We start from the raw sequence: 14,241 nt of genomic DNA on the forward strand, positions 1-14,241 counted from the left end.
CGGGGAGGGACACGAGCAGCATCTTTCTCAGCTCCAGCAGGCAGAGACACCCGAGCAAGACAACAGCGCTGAGATAAACGCGGGCAAAACCCAACGGCAGACAGATGATACTCCGGGGCTGGGGACAGTTTGTCAGAGTAGGAGATGACAGCAACAGAGCGCTCTCACCATAAATAAAACAAGGGAAGATGAGACACAAAACAACCCTGCATCCCCCAGAGGGACCCTAGGCAAGGTCCAAGCCCCAAAGCAGGACGGCACACCCAGCTCCTGCAGGCCCGGCTCCTTCTCCGTCGTCCCCCCCCAACGTGGCACACAAGCAAGGCAAATCTGCTCCCAGGCAAGGAAGCAAATTTTAATGCTACCTCCGTCAATAATGCAACCAGATCCATAGTTCAAAAGGAGCTTGCTAATTAAAAGCTGGTGAGCTTTAAATAATTCATCTCCGTAACTTGGATTGATTGGAGAGTTTAATGGTTAGAGTCTTGAAACAATATTAAACAGCCTCCTCGAGGCCCAGGTAGCAGGTGACTTTTCCAAGTAAATCTTACCTCCCTGCAAACTTGAATGCTCTCGAGTCAGAGCGGATGAAGGGCCGGGAGGCAGAGGGAACGGAGACACGAGACGGGCGAGAGCGATGCAGCTCTCTGCGGTGCAGCCCAGCGGACGCGGGCTAGCTCCCCATGACCCGTGCATTGAGCTCCTGCTGGTCCCGCAGCCCGCTGCCTGCCCCCGCCTCTGCTCCGAGGATGGCCACAGCACCCAACACAGCTGGAACACCATCCCATTGGGGACAGTCCCCTGCCCAGCCCGCTCCTCTTGCAGTTCCAGCACCCCCAGAGGGACTGAGAGCCGTGATGTGTTCCCCAACCATCCCCTTGTGGCTGGGGTGTGGGTATAGCAGGGACACCGCGGGCACGTGCACGTGAGTGTTCTCCCTGGCGCATCTTCTTCCCCTCCACCATTGAGACCCCGCAGCCCTTCGGCTGGCTCTCACCACCCAGCCCGGAGCAGCTCTGGGAGCTGAGGCGCCCCCCGAGCCGCAGCCACAGGGACGGGCAAGGCGCAGGGCCCGGTCACTCACCTATCCCGCTGTGAGGCCTCCCTATGTGCTGTAGGTTCAGTCCTTTGTTCATGTCTAAGAGCCCGTTCTTTGGCCAGCTCCCCATGGCAAAGCTGTACGCCTGCAAGAGAGAAGCAGAGGGTCAGACGGCGGCACAGACAGCACGCAGGCACGTTTTGGGGAGCACCCCGCTGCTGGCAGCTGCCCGTGCGCGGCAGTTCCTGGGGCATGAGCAGGTCCGTGTCCCCGATATTCAACACAGACCCATGCGTCACCCCTACAAAAACTTTCCGGGAGGTGCTGCAGGCCTGGCCCAGCTGATGTTGCTCGGAGGTGCCCAGGGCCTGTCCCCGAGCCTCGTACAGGAGCGTCACCGCTGCGAGGGACCCAGGTGTCAGTCCCCAGCTCCGTGCCCGGGCCCTGTGCAGGATTAACATCGCCCACGGCCACCTCCGTCACGCTGGGGGCTTGTCCTGCCTGTCCCTGGGCTGCTCCAGCACCATTCCACCCTCCCTGCGGCACCACGGATGGGCTGCCCAGGGGCTGGAAAGGGGTGGCCGAGCCCAGGCTGACCCGAGCTGCAGCCCCTTACCTCTCCATCCATCCTTGGGACCCCCACACTGGGAAAACCCCCCCCCGGGGCCCCAGCACTGCTCGCCCCAAGGCACAGAGACACAGCCTGGCCGGAGGGAGGGAGCCGGGAGCCTGAGCAGCACAACCCCAGCGGACAATGCAAACGGGGACGCAGCCAGGCCCCCGCGCCGCCCCCGCGCCTGTAATTAGGGGCTGCCAGCCCCCTATCTTCTTCATCTTGAGGAATTAAGCTCACGGCCGCATTGTGAGCCTTAAGAACGGCACGCGGGCTTAGCGGCGCTCGCGCCGGCGCTATCTGTGCCGCCGTGAGGGCCATTGTCCCCAGATGGGATCAGGGCAATCCCGCGGCGCCTATCTGCCTCCCGCAGCGGGGATCAGCGCGTGCCTGGGGAGACGCTCAGCAGCGGGAACGGGGCCGCGCGGGGTGAGCGGGATCCCAATTTGGGGGGCTCAGCCGGAGAGGAGCTGCGTGGGACCCCCTGCGCGCCCCCAGGGACCCCCGCCCGCAGCGGCGATGAGGGGCAAAGGGGACGGGGGGCTGCCACCAGGGGTTGTGCCCTGCTCCCTGCTGCTGTCCCTAGCGTGGGCACGGCCGCCCCGCAGCCCCCGCCGCCTGCCCTCCCCCGGGAGCCACGGCTCGGGGGTGGTGGGTTTATCGCCGGCCTCCGTAAGCGCTCGTGCCGCCGCGTTCCTCGTGCCTTAGCAAAACAGAGGGCTCCACGGGTAATTAATAGACAGCATCGCTAATCCTGTTGGGAGATGATTAGCAATTAAAACTCCTAATTAAGTCTGTGCATAATTCACTGAAATTACACTTTGTGTACACAACGGGGAGGGTTCCCTCGCCTTCACCAAACAGGCTCTGATATCTTCATCGCTGACGTTTCCTGCGGCCGGGATGCCAGGCGGCCGTGCCGGGGTGCCGGGGTGCCGGGGTGCCAGGGGGCACCCACTTGCCGGGGGCTGGTGGCCTGGGTGCCAGCGCCGACGGCTCTGCCTGTGGCTCCCTCTCCTGGGCTGCGGCAGGCGGACGCAGAGCGGCAGGCTCCCGGCTTGGAGAGCTCCTACCCCAACCAGGAGCACAGAGGGAGGGTGGCAGCGTCCCAGCAGAGCGACAGCCGGCTGGGTGCTCGGGGCAAGCCCTGCCTGCTGCCCCCAGCAGGGCCAGCACGGCGCCAGGCGGCTCTAACACCCATCAGGCGAGCACCTAGGGACATCTTCACCCTCTCCCCATGCCCCTGCCCCACTCGGGCATGGGGAGAGGGTGAGAAGCAGCCCCCGTGCTGCTTAAAATCCGGGTTCATTGCTGTGGACGGGGCTCCTGACCCAAAGCCCTGCACTGGGGGGCAGCAGCAGCAGGGAGCCTGTGCCGCAGCCCCCCTGGCTGAGCACCAGCCCCAATTTCGCCTCGCATTTCGCTTGGCTAGCCAAGGTCACTGGGTACAGCCGCCGTACCTGAGCAAACTAGCTAAGCAGCCGGGCTGGAAGTTGGCCTGACCACTGAAGGTCAAGTGTGCACTTATGCATATTCAAAGCTGCCTGCAGGATCGATTGGCTTTTAATTGTTTTTTCCCGGGCTTTGGGAAGGAAGTGCCAGGGGCATTGATCAGCCCCGGCCGAGGCCGCTCGCGCAGCCCCCGCGTCCCCTCGGCACGGGCAGGCAGCGACGCGGGCACGGAGGGGCTGGAAGGGAGCCGGGCCGCGGGAGGCGACGGGCAGCCCGGCCGGGGAGGAGGCCGCCGAGCTCTGCCAGCGGTGGATTGTATTCGAAAATAAAGTTTTTTAATTAAAATTGGCAATTCTGAGCCGCCTGCCGGCAGCAGCCACGCAATCAAGAGCGAGGAGCTTTGCTGTTTAATATTTAAAGACAACGTTTAATCTTTAAACAGGAAAGTTCTGCTGCTGACTGTTAAAGCGAGGCACGGCGCTCCCGACGCGGGGTCCCCAGCCCGACGCCGGCACCGCCGCAGCCCTGAAACCGAGCCCCTAAACTTGCTCGCAAGTCTTTACAAAATGCCAGGAAACCCTTTTGGCGGGGAAACCACCCTAATTTATCCCTCCCTCTGGCTGGGGCCCAGCGCTGCAGGGACTGGCTTGCCCCCTTTGAGGTCAGACACCAAAGTGACAGCAAGGCCCCACGGCATTTTGTTTTCACCTACGTTTTAACTGATAAAAAATACAGGCGTCTTTTAAAAAAGCCACTGGAAAACATTTTGGGTCAGAATCCTCATTCAAAACCAAACTTAGCCGACATGGTGTTTGCAGACTAATTTTCGAGCAGCTCGAACACAATTATTTCCATTCGCACCGCCTCTTCGAAAGGTCTCCCTTTCTTCCTGATTTTGTTTGTAATTCTGTGAAGGCTACATTTGCCTCCCTGCCAACGCTCCTCCGAAGCCGGATGATTATTAATTATATTTATTTACTTATACGATCCCCTAGGCACCCGCAGCGGCTCGCAGACAAATACCGCCCCGGGTCCCCGATGCCGGGACCTCAAACCCAAGGTAAGCAGATACCCCTGCAGTAAATGCGAGCTCGCAGCAGCGGGAGATCAGGGACAGGCTGTATCTCCCCGCGTGTAACCAGCACGGCAGATAATCCACACCCCGCTACAAGGAGCGGTACGGGGAGGCAAGTCCTCAGGTAACCTGTACCTCGCGTCACCTGCGGGAAACCCAAGACGGGGGAACCGAAGCGGGGAGCTGCTGGGGGGTCTGATTTGGGGTACAGCGCCCCCGGGGCACGGAGATGCTGCGGGTCAGCGTGTAACCCACGGGGCGGCAGAAGGACTGCTGTGGGATGAAGCACAAAGGGTCTGAGGGCATGCTGCTGGTGCACTGGGTCACCAAACCTCCCCGTGGCCGCCATGCGCCTGCCTCAGCTTACAAAAATCCCCAAAACAAGAGCGCTGTGGCTCGTCTCGGGGGTCAAAGCCGGTCCTCCGAGCTGGGAGAGGTGCACACGAGTGGGGCCGGGCAGCACGACGGCACTGACCGCAGGGGGAAGACCACGGGCAGGACTGGCCTAGTTCTCATAAAAATGCTGCCCAAGTCGGCCCCGCGTTCACCTGCTGGCCCTCGCTAACAGCTGAAGGCAAACCGCCCCTGTCCCCAGCACAGCCGGGCTCCTTCAGGCTCCGTGCCGCAGCCCGCGAGCAGCGCAGCCTCGGAGAAGATGTTCCGGGGGGGGGGGTCAGAAAATTCCCAGAACTGGAGCTTGTCAGGCTGATGTATTGATCTAAGCGGACTGAATAATGCTCCATCATTTATTTATGGGGAAGTGCCCGGCGCGCTTCACAAAAACCGGCGTTCGGCAGTCACATTAAGGCAAGATTTAACGCCGGCAGAACGGGGCACCCGGGCGGAGGTCAGGATGCTCGGGGAGCCTCGCAAACCCTTCCTGCGCTCACGGAGCTGCCAGTGCTCTGCTGGTGCACCCCGAGGCTGCCGGCACAGCTTCCCCGGCCCCTCCGCAGGCCCAGAGGGTGTTGCACACGCTAATTGTAATTTTAATATTAACACGCACACTTTCGGGCAGGGAGAAAGCGTTTCCTTTCGGGAAAATCCTCCCAGGAGCAAAGGTGCTCAGCGGCTCGAGAGCGCTGAAGGATGGGGACGAAGGAATAAAAGACAGCGATGGCGTTTTTTGGCTGAAAGTTTCTGCCAAAGAAAGCGATGCCTGTGCCAAACACGGGCCTGAAGAGAAAGCAGGCAGCAGTGAGATGTCCCCAGCCGCTCTTCCCCAGCCCGCTTCTCGCCGGCAGGGAGAAGCGGGGGGGGCAGGGGGCGCTCCCCAAGGACCCCGCCTCGCGCGGCAGCCTGCAGATTGCGGCTGACCCCCCCTGACACTGGCGCAGGGGAGAAAATGACTTCGCGGCAGCAAAAGTGTCTTCTTCCTCCCGTCACGTCACCTGCTCGCCCAAAACAAGCATCTCCCTCTCACTCACCTCACCGCGCCGCTCCCATGATGAGGTGTCAGGGCGTTGTGCCAGTTCGGGTGTTGGGAAGAAAAAGGAGGTCACGTCTATGGCTAAGCGGGCTTTTAAACGGCTTAAAACATTCCCGGCGCTCCCCAGCATCCTTAGGTTCGGGGGCTGGGGGTGTCTTTGAGGCAGTCCCCCAGGACAGCAGATCGCTCGCCATCCCTTTATTTAACTGCACGCGAGCCACAGGAAGGAGGGGAAGGGGGAATTTCTTGCTGGGATTCCTTGCCACGCCAACTTTGCAGCACAACGGAAGAGAAGGGGCGAATCTGCCACCCCCCAGGCCAAACCCCGCAGCAAGGAGGCTGCTGGATCGGGGCAGCATTTAACCAGGGGGCAGGTGAGGAAGGAGCAGAGCGAGAAGTGGTGGTACGGAAGGTGAGGAGGAAAACTCGTCCCCCCGTGGGCTGGCTGCCCTCCTGGCTGCCAGAGGCAGGAATTTCCCCCCCCCAGCTCAGCACCAGCCCAGGTGAAACCGGTCCCTTTTAAGCAGTTTAGTCAGAAGCGCTGCCACGTTCGCGGCTTTTCAAGTGTTTTTAAATCACTTACAAAAGCGGGATTAAACGATCAGGAATTCCATTTAATAGGACAAATAAAGAAATAACAATCTGCTCCATCGGCCCTGCGAAAGGCAGGTTTGATTTAAGGAAAAAAAAAAAAAGGGAAAAAAAAAAGTATAAAAGAGGGAGAGAAAAAAGGGAAAGAGAGGTGGAAAAAAAGGATAATGTGTGTTTACTCAAGCAAAGAAAAAAATATTTAAGTGATGTAGGGGAGAAGATTGCGGTAACTAGTGAAGAATAACATCGTCTGCTTTGCTGTCAAATCACACAAGAATTTCAGTAATAGATTCTCATTCTGACACTCAATTCAATTCGAAGGTGATCCTGCTTTATCCCAACACATCAAATATTAAACACTCGTATTAGCCGGGGTGCCGTCGCCTTTCCCGGCTTAGAGGCGGCAGGAAGCTTTTCCCCCCACTTTCTCTCCCCCGCTGTAATATTCTCAATGTTATCTAAACATGCCTTCATACACCGGGGTTCCTTATCAAGCCCATTCGGGGAGGGAGTGGGGGGGGGGGCGTACTTAAAACGGTATTAGTTTGGGGGGCTTTTATTATTCTTATTTCCAAAGCTTTTCAATTTTGTGCGGAAACAGCTTAGAAAAAAAAAAAAAAAAAGAAAAAGGAGGAGGAGGGAGGGGAGGCAGCGAGAGGGGGAGACGGAGCGCGGGAGCGAGGGAAAGTCTAAGAAAGGGAGAAGCAGCCAGCAGCTCTTGTTTGACTGATGCCTTTCAACAAGGGCAGTCTAGCTTGTCAAAGCCCGGGCTCGAGATGAATTGGCATATCTATTCAGCCTGCCTCTGGATGTCATGCAATACAGTTTCATATTCCCAGATAAGGCATGATAAGCAATTGCTGCCCTGACACCGACTCCATCCATCCCTGCCTTTCTCTGCGCGCATCCGGCTGCCTTGCAGAGCTCCGCTGCCGTTTGTACCGGCGCGGCACCCCAAGGGGCCTCCGCAATGACCACGTAAAGCTCCCGGACAGCACCCCAAACATCACCCCAGCCCACGGGAGGACAGCCCAACCTTAAGGGAGAGCTGCAGGGGATGCAGCCTACCTGTGCGTGCTCTCCCCTCGCTGGGCAGGCAGCCCCCGGCACCACGCCGCTGGCTGTAGGGTCCCTGCAAAGCGCACGCATGCCCTAAAACTGTATGACCAGCGGTGCTGCAGCACTGCCTACACACACGGCTCGGAGAACCCCCTGCTGGGCTCTGGAGCTGCCATGGGAGAGCCGCTGCCTGCCCAAGCACCCCGCGGCACAAGCGGATAAAGCTTTGCTTCACAAAGGGAAACTGAGGCACGGGACGGTGCCCGGCCCTTCGGTGCACGCGGGGATACCCCAGAGCAGCCTGTCTGCCCACGTCCCAGCAATGCCACGCAAACGCCCGGCCGTAACCCCCCTTAGCCCCAGGAGGGACCCTACAAGCAGCAGCAGCAGCCCCGTGGGCAGGGTGCCCGCGGCCCCGCGGGATTAGCAGACGCTGAGGCTTACGCAACGACGGCAGCGCCCGCGAGGCCGGAGTGTCAAAGCGCCAAGCAGTTTAGGCTTCACGTTGCTGTATGTTTGAACAAGAACAGCCTCTGCTTCGCTCCCAGGCTAAGGATTATCCTGGATAAAATGTTCTCAACTGCTGTGTGCTCCGCGGCTGGTGGCACGCTAGGTTAATGCCTCGGGGACCTGGGTCCGAGCCCTGGGTTTGGGCGCAAGGAAAACAAAGCTACAGGTCTGCGGGGCTGGGAAATAGGGCCGGGGGGCAGCGCTGGCCTGGGAGAGGGGAGAAGCAGGGCCCCCACGGGAGCAGCTCGAGCACCGGCCAGCAGGAGTGGGGGCCCGGTGGCCCAGCGGCACAACCCGGTGGGAACCAAGGGCTGAGCTGCACTGGGGGCATTTTTCCGTGCCTTCCACAGTCCTCGCCCTGCCCTCGGGCTAGGGGCGGGCTGTTTGAGCTGGGCTGCCTGCTCTGCCATCCCTGCGTTTCTGGCCGAGAGCCGGGCTGGGGTATGCTGGTTTCTGGAAGCAGCTCCAAACACTGCTTCCAGCACGGAGATACACAGGCGGCTCCCGACCAGCGCCTGGAAGGCAGAGCCCTGCGGTGCCATCCCTGGGCACCACCCCGGCCCTGCAGGACGCCGCTGACCGAGGAAGCCGGGCGTAACACGAAGGCAAGCCCGCGGACACGCTGCGTGGATGTCCACCCACTGCCACTCCCCTGTCCGGGCAGCTGAGCGTGGGCCGGACGAATCCTCTTCGGCTGCTTCTGGGGAACCTCGCGGCCGAGGCGGGGAAGGTGCCGCCGGCAGTGCTGGAGAACAGGCAGAGGTCGGCGCTGCCCCAAAATCAGACCCACTGTCAGCCCCCGGAGACATGAACACGGAGAAAAGGGTGACACTGCCTGCATCTCTCCTCCACGGATTTAGCTGGAGGTCACAGACCACCAAAGGGCTGTCGTTTTGCTGCATTATACAAAGCCACAGCGTCCACTCATCTCCTCCTCCCCTTCCCGGGGCCACTCGGGTGTGCCCGCAGCCCCCCAAACACTCACCCCACAATCCGACCCCAGGCCTTTCCAAATCAAAGCTGGCACCAAACTCGCTGTCAAAACACCGCAGCCCTTCGGAAGGGGGTATTTTCCCCCCTCCATTTCTATTTTTACACACGCACACGCTCCTCTCTCCCTCGCTCGCTGTTTAATTTCCGTGTGAGAGGGAAGCAGGTGCCCGTGCTCCCGTGAGCTCTCCCTTCGCTAGTTTTTTTTTCCCTTCTTGGATCCTGCCCCATTAGTTTAGTGCCCAGCCATCTGCGACGTCTCCTGTAATGCTGTCCCCCTTGTGTACCAGGGAGCTTTTCCATTAGCGCCTTTAATATTCTGACACCTTAGCACAGGCTGCTATTACATTCAAACACTGATCGCCCTGTGAAATTACATCGCAGGGCTTGCTAAAATGGAATTGTGTATAATCAGGCTCCTCCATGCACTGTCAGTCCCATCACAAATACAACGTAAAGCAGGCTTATGGATGGGCTTAGCAGCTGCTACAAGTGTATTTTTTTTAATAGATGAAGTATCCCTTATTTAAAGCATTTCCTTAAGAAAAAAAAACAACAGTGAAAGACAAATCAACAGCTGCCGCACTATGTTAACCATACCAGCGGTCTCTTAAAAACATGTTATTTACTAAGGTAGCTATCTGTTTATCTATAACTATATCAAACAGAGAAGGAGGGTGAGATAAAGATAGTTAAACAGACAGCCGAGGAGATATCTGCCGCTGGGAAATAATAGCTAAATAAAAAGTGCCATTATTTACTCCGCCGAGGGGAGGAGGGAGAGCCGGCGCTTTCCTCCCAGCGCCGCACAGCCGCTGGCATGCGGCACGGGGCTGCTTTGGAGGCTCCAGTTTATAGGGGCGGCCACACCGCGGCCCCAAACACGCCCCTCAACCTCCCCATAACCGTGTCAGAGAAATCTGGGGAGAAAACAGCTCAGGATCCCGGTGCTGCATCTTTTTGGTGAGGCTGCAAACGTGGGGGAGGCGAGGGAGGGGATGGACGCAGGGTGCCGTGCTGGAGGTTTGCTCGGCAGGGCAGCCTTGCGCCCGTGCACAGGGTGAACGTGGCTCGAATTAAGGCAAAATCGGCTAAGTGCCGCCACAAATCCAGCAGCCTGGCCCTCGGAGGCTGTGGATCTCCCTCTGCCATGCAAGAGGGCCTGGGTGCATTCTGCAGGCGAGGCTGGTTTCCGCATGCCGGCACGCAGGGGACCAGCTTCCCAGCCTTTTTTCCGTTCCAGCTAAGGAAGCGATGGGTTATGGCAGAGGTATTTCGGGTGGATGCAGGAATGATGCGTCAGAGAAATGAGCTCTCGAGCTCCCTGGCTCGGAGTTGAAAACGCTGCCCCTGACCATGCCCTAAAGGTTATTCTGCCTGTCTGCTGTGAAATGTGACGATACGTTGCCTGCAGGGAGATTTCCTGAGGCGCCGTGACCCTTCTGCTATCTCCTCCGAGGAGCCTCGGCAGGAGCGATGAGATTGCAGCTCATTTCCACACACCTTGAAAGAGTCCGTCTGGATCAAACACGCCGGGAGCAGAAGGAGCACGTCGCTGCGACTCGTCCTCGCCGCCTAGCAGAGAGCCTGCTCCGGCTGAGGCAGGCTGGGAAACAGCCCTACCCAAACACCGGTGCCCTCACCTTCCCCTCCACCCTAAACCAGGACGGAAAAGCCGAAATATTGTATCGTTTCCCTGCGTGGGATCGGTTCTGCTTGGGAACCACCGAGTAAAAGCCAGCGGCAGAAAGGCTGCCCTCTGCAAAGCAGCAATCTGCTCTGTGCGAGCACCGACACGACATTTTGACTCTAGTTTTTGCGGTGCAAAACAAAGCCATTTGTCCAGGGCAGGCACGCGCACGCATCTCGGCGCACGGAGCTCCGGACACGTTCGGAGGGGACACGTCTGGTGAGGGTTACGCTGTCGAGCCCAAACATGCTCGAAATGGAGGCGGCGGGACTCCAGAGGGCAGAGACCCACGGACGAGGAGCCAAGAGAAAAGCCGAGGGGAGGTGCGGGATGACTGCACCTTCATTCCCACCGCAGGGGCGAGACGAGGCGATGCACCCCTCTGGTATTTGTGCCCGGCATTTTCAAGGGCAGGTGTCCGCACGCCGGCAGCGAGGAGGGCTGCTGGGTGTCCAGCAGGTTTACGTCTCAGTGTTATAACCTGTTCTTGCAACCCAGGCCCTGGCAGACGGGAAAGAAGTAAGAGAGTGCTCCTGCAGGACCTCCTCACCACATCTTGTGTTCACTTACCACGCGGCTCCGTGTGCCCACATCCCCCAGCTCCTGCACTCCCACCCACCATGCCTTCCTGGGATGGAGCCGCGACCTTCCCCAAAACCCACCTCTGGCACGATGCGGAGGAACCAGCCCGCGTAGGACAGCCCAGAGGGGCACGGAAACACGTGCCCTGCAGCCTCCCACCTCCTCTCCCCAGGCGGCAGACTCACAGGAGCGGAAAACAAGCTTTCACGTTTGGCACGGCACCAGCCCAGCAGAGCCGGCACAGCCCCCGACTGCTCCTGCTCCGCAAGAACTGAGTCAAGCAGAGTTTCTCAGCACTCCCACAAGATGCGAAGCCGCTCGGAGGAGACGGAGCTAGAAAAGCAGGAGAATGCAATGCACAAGGCATCAGGGAAAAGATCAATAAAGATTAGGAGGGCAGCGGCCGCGTCCCTTGCCCACGCCGGAGGCTCCCGTGGCGGCAGGGAGGGATCACCAAGGCGAGGTAACGAGGTGCCGGCGCCCGGGGACGACATCTGTCTAATCAAAGGCAGAGTTTACGCTGGATCATCTAAGCAGCAGCTCTTCCTCGGGATTGTTGACTCGGGTCGGGGTTAAGGCCGAGGAGGCGAAAGCAGAGGCGCCGCTAAGAGCCCTGCTGGATGCAAACGGCGGGCAGGCAGCGCGCCTCGGCCAGCCAGAGCAGGGGACAAAATTGAGGCTCCCCGCTTTCGGTAAAAGAACAAACAAACGGGGACGATGCGGGGTTTGGGGAGCACGCCGGAGAAGAATCGATTTGGAGAAAGGTTAGGAAGGCGGAGAACAGAAGGGCCCAAGAGCAGGACGTGGCGAGGCCCTCAGAACGGAGGCGTGGGGGGATGAACTGGCTACGGCCAGGGAGGAGCTGGGGGGACCAGCACCGTGTTATGGTGCTGGGCAGGTCACGGAGGAGACAGTGACACTAGTGACAGATAATCCGGGACTTTGGGTCCCCAAGGCCTCAGCTGACACCTCCCTGGGGAGGACACAGCAGCCACCTCCGTCCCGCACCAGGCAGGGCCACCTCACCGAGCGTCCCCATCCCGTGCAGGTGCCGAAGCTCCGGCTGCAGCTGGAGGAAAGCAGAGAAGAGCCAGCGAGACGAAATGCCTCCCGGAGGAGAGCGGGTCTGCAGCAGAGGACCGAGGGGCCGGGACGTGACGGGGATGCTCAGGGGCAGCCTGGCAGGTGCTTGGCTTTCCCGGCCGTGGAGCCGTGCCCGGCAGCCTGCCCGCTGCCTGCCACCGTGCCAGCAGGGAGGGAGAGGCTGGTGCGGAACAAGGCGCCCCAATTAGCTCTCCGCTCATCTAATTACATCTCCGCTGGGAGAGCCGGAGCTGGAGAAACGACACGGCTGCCTCCTTGACCACGCGCTCAACCTTTCCCGCCCGTGCCATTTTAGTTTTCAGATTTTACCTTGTGCTAGCTTTTTTGTGATGTCTTGGCAGAGCTGCCCTGCCTGCAGCCCTCAGCTCCCCCCCAGCGCAGGGCAAGCCGGTACGTACCCGCGCACGCTCCCCGTGCCTCGTCCCTGCACCCTGCTCGGGGAGCCAGGGCTGCAAGCCACACACGTAAAGGGAGAGAACAAGGGGCACGGGGACGCAGAGGGAATGGGGGGACAGGGCACAGGCGGGTCCCCCTGCCCCACTGAGTGCCAGCGAGCCAGGCGAGCGCGCCTGCCCTCCCCGCAGCACCCCAGAGAGCCGGCAAACGAGCTTCCACCCAGCCCGCTGCCTGTAATCGCAGTCAGTCGGCGTGTGTGTTACGCTTGAGTTGATGGCTGGTGTTAAATTCAATGCCTTGAGTATCGATTTCCTCGCACATCCAGGACTTTGTTAAAGGGTTAGCCGTGAACCGAGATCAAAGGGAGGTTAACTCGTTTCTGCGAAGTGGGAAAGCAGACCTCCAGCAAAACCAGGCTCCGGGTCCCCTCCGCAGAGGATGCTCTCTGCATGTTGTTAGCTATCCCGGCCGTCTCGAAAGCCAGATAAAGCCACAAAGCTGCCTCAAAGCGGGGAGATAAAATGATCCTGACAACTTCCCACGCACCCCAAAGCCGTTATGAGCGCACGCCAGGGACCGGCAGCACGGGCCAGCACGGGACCCGTCCCCTCTCCACGGGGAACCGGTCCCCTCGCTCAGCCCAGCAGGAGAGGGTGAGCCAAGTCACCGCCACCACGCCCCAAGCAAGGGGACTGAGAGGGGGGGAACCCACCAAGAAGACCTGGGGCTGTCCCGGAGCTTGGGAAGGCGCAGGGCTGCTCGCCAGGTGACAAGGACACCTCCCCTGGAGCTGACACTGCCATCAGCACCACCTCAACCTCTGGGGCTCGCTCTCTCTCCATTTTACCCTGCTCCTTTCCTTCCTTGCCCAATATTAAGTAATTCTGGCACTGACGGCATCCGCATCAGCAGGTTTTGCCAAGGCAGTAAGAGTTAAGCGCACAAATAGCAGGACACTCGGCTTTACCTTCTGAATTTTTAAGGGACGGAGGCAGGGAAAGAGGCATGGGAGACAATCAGGAATGGTTAGCACTAGTATTAATGAACGTCCAGAGGCACCGGGAAAGAAGCATCCATTTCAGACGAACATCTGTCAGCACTCAGAGGTAACATTTCTGAAGTAGCAAGGTACTCAGGAGCCTATGTTGCATGTCCTGGGAGGCTTAAGCACCCACGTACGTGATTTCTGACAACAGGCCCCGTGTCCCCTAAGTCATCAGGGCACCAACCCCATTTCTCAACCCCTCTCCTTCTCCCCCAGGAACTGTTCACAGCCCAGCCCAGCCTTCCAGCAGCCACGCTGTCCTTCAGCCACGCTCGTGGGCTTTAACAGCACCAAATCTTCCACTCCGTGGTGGCTCCATGACCTGTCCCCACTTCCCCGAGGAGCCACGCAGCTTCACCTGCAGACAACGCAGCGCGTTTTGCCACCCCACTAAAATTAAAACCAAACCCCGAACCAAGGCAGCAATGCTGCTGGTATTTCAAACCATCAGTCCCGCTGGTATTTCCCCTGTGCTGCAGCACCTGGAGGGACGAGAGACCCATCACAGCCCATCTCGGTGGCCAAACCCCATTTTCTTCCCGTGTGCCTACAGCCGTGGACGAAGAGGGATCTCCACGTGTGATGAACAGGCACTCCCCCACCCCAAACTCCTGCCACCCAGCAGCTGATTTGTTTTTAAGTGAAAGGTTTATGCCAAAGTGCTTG

The 14,241-nt window shown here is 59.4% G+C and overlaps 1 protein-coding gene across 3 annotated transcripts in view; it reads right to left on the reverse strand.

Annotated features, from left to right (window-relative positions):
- Positions 1–14,241, reverse strand: part of ERI3 (ERI1 exoribonuclease family member 3) — a 118,616-nt gene that overhangs the window by 31,975 nt on the left and 72,400 nt on the right. For all 3 annotated transcript variants that reach the window (XM_048058920.2, XM_048058919.2, XM_013176386.3), the window contains exon 7: positions 1,085–1,184. In XM_048058920.2, the coding sequence (XP_047914877.1) occupies positions 1,085–1,184 (100 nt within the window). The remainder of the gene's footprint in view (positions 1–1,084; positions 1,185–14,241) is intronic.

Source organism: Anser cygnoides, chromosome 8 (genome assembly GCF_040182565.1).
Source record: "Anser cygnoides isolate HZ-2024a breed goose chromosome 8, Taihu_goose_T2T_genome, whole genome shotgun sequence".
NCBI classification, from domain to species: Eukaryota; Metazoa; Chordata; class Aves; order Anseriformes; family Anatidae; genus Anser; species Anser cygnoides.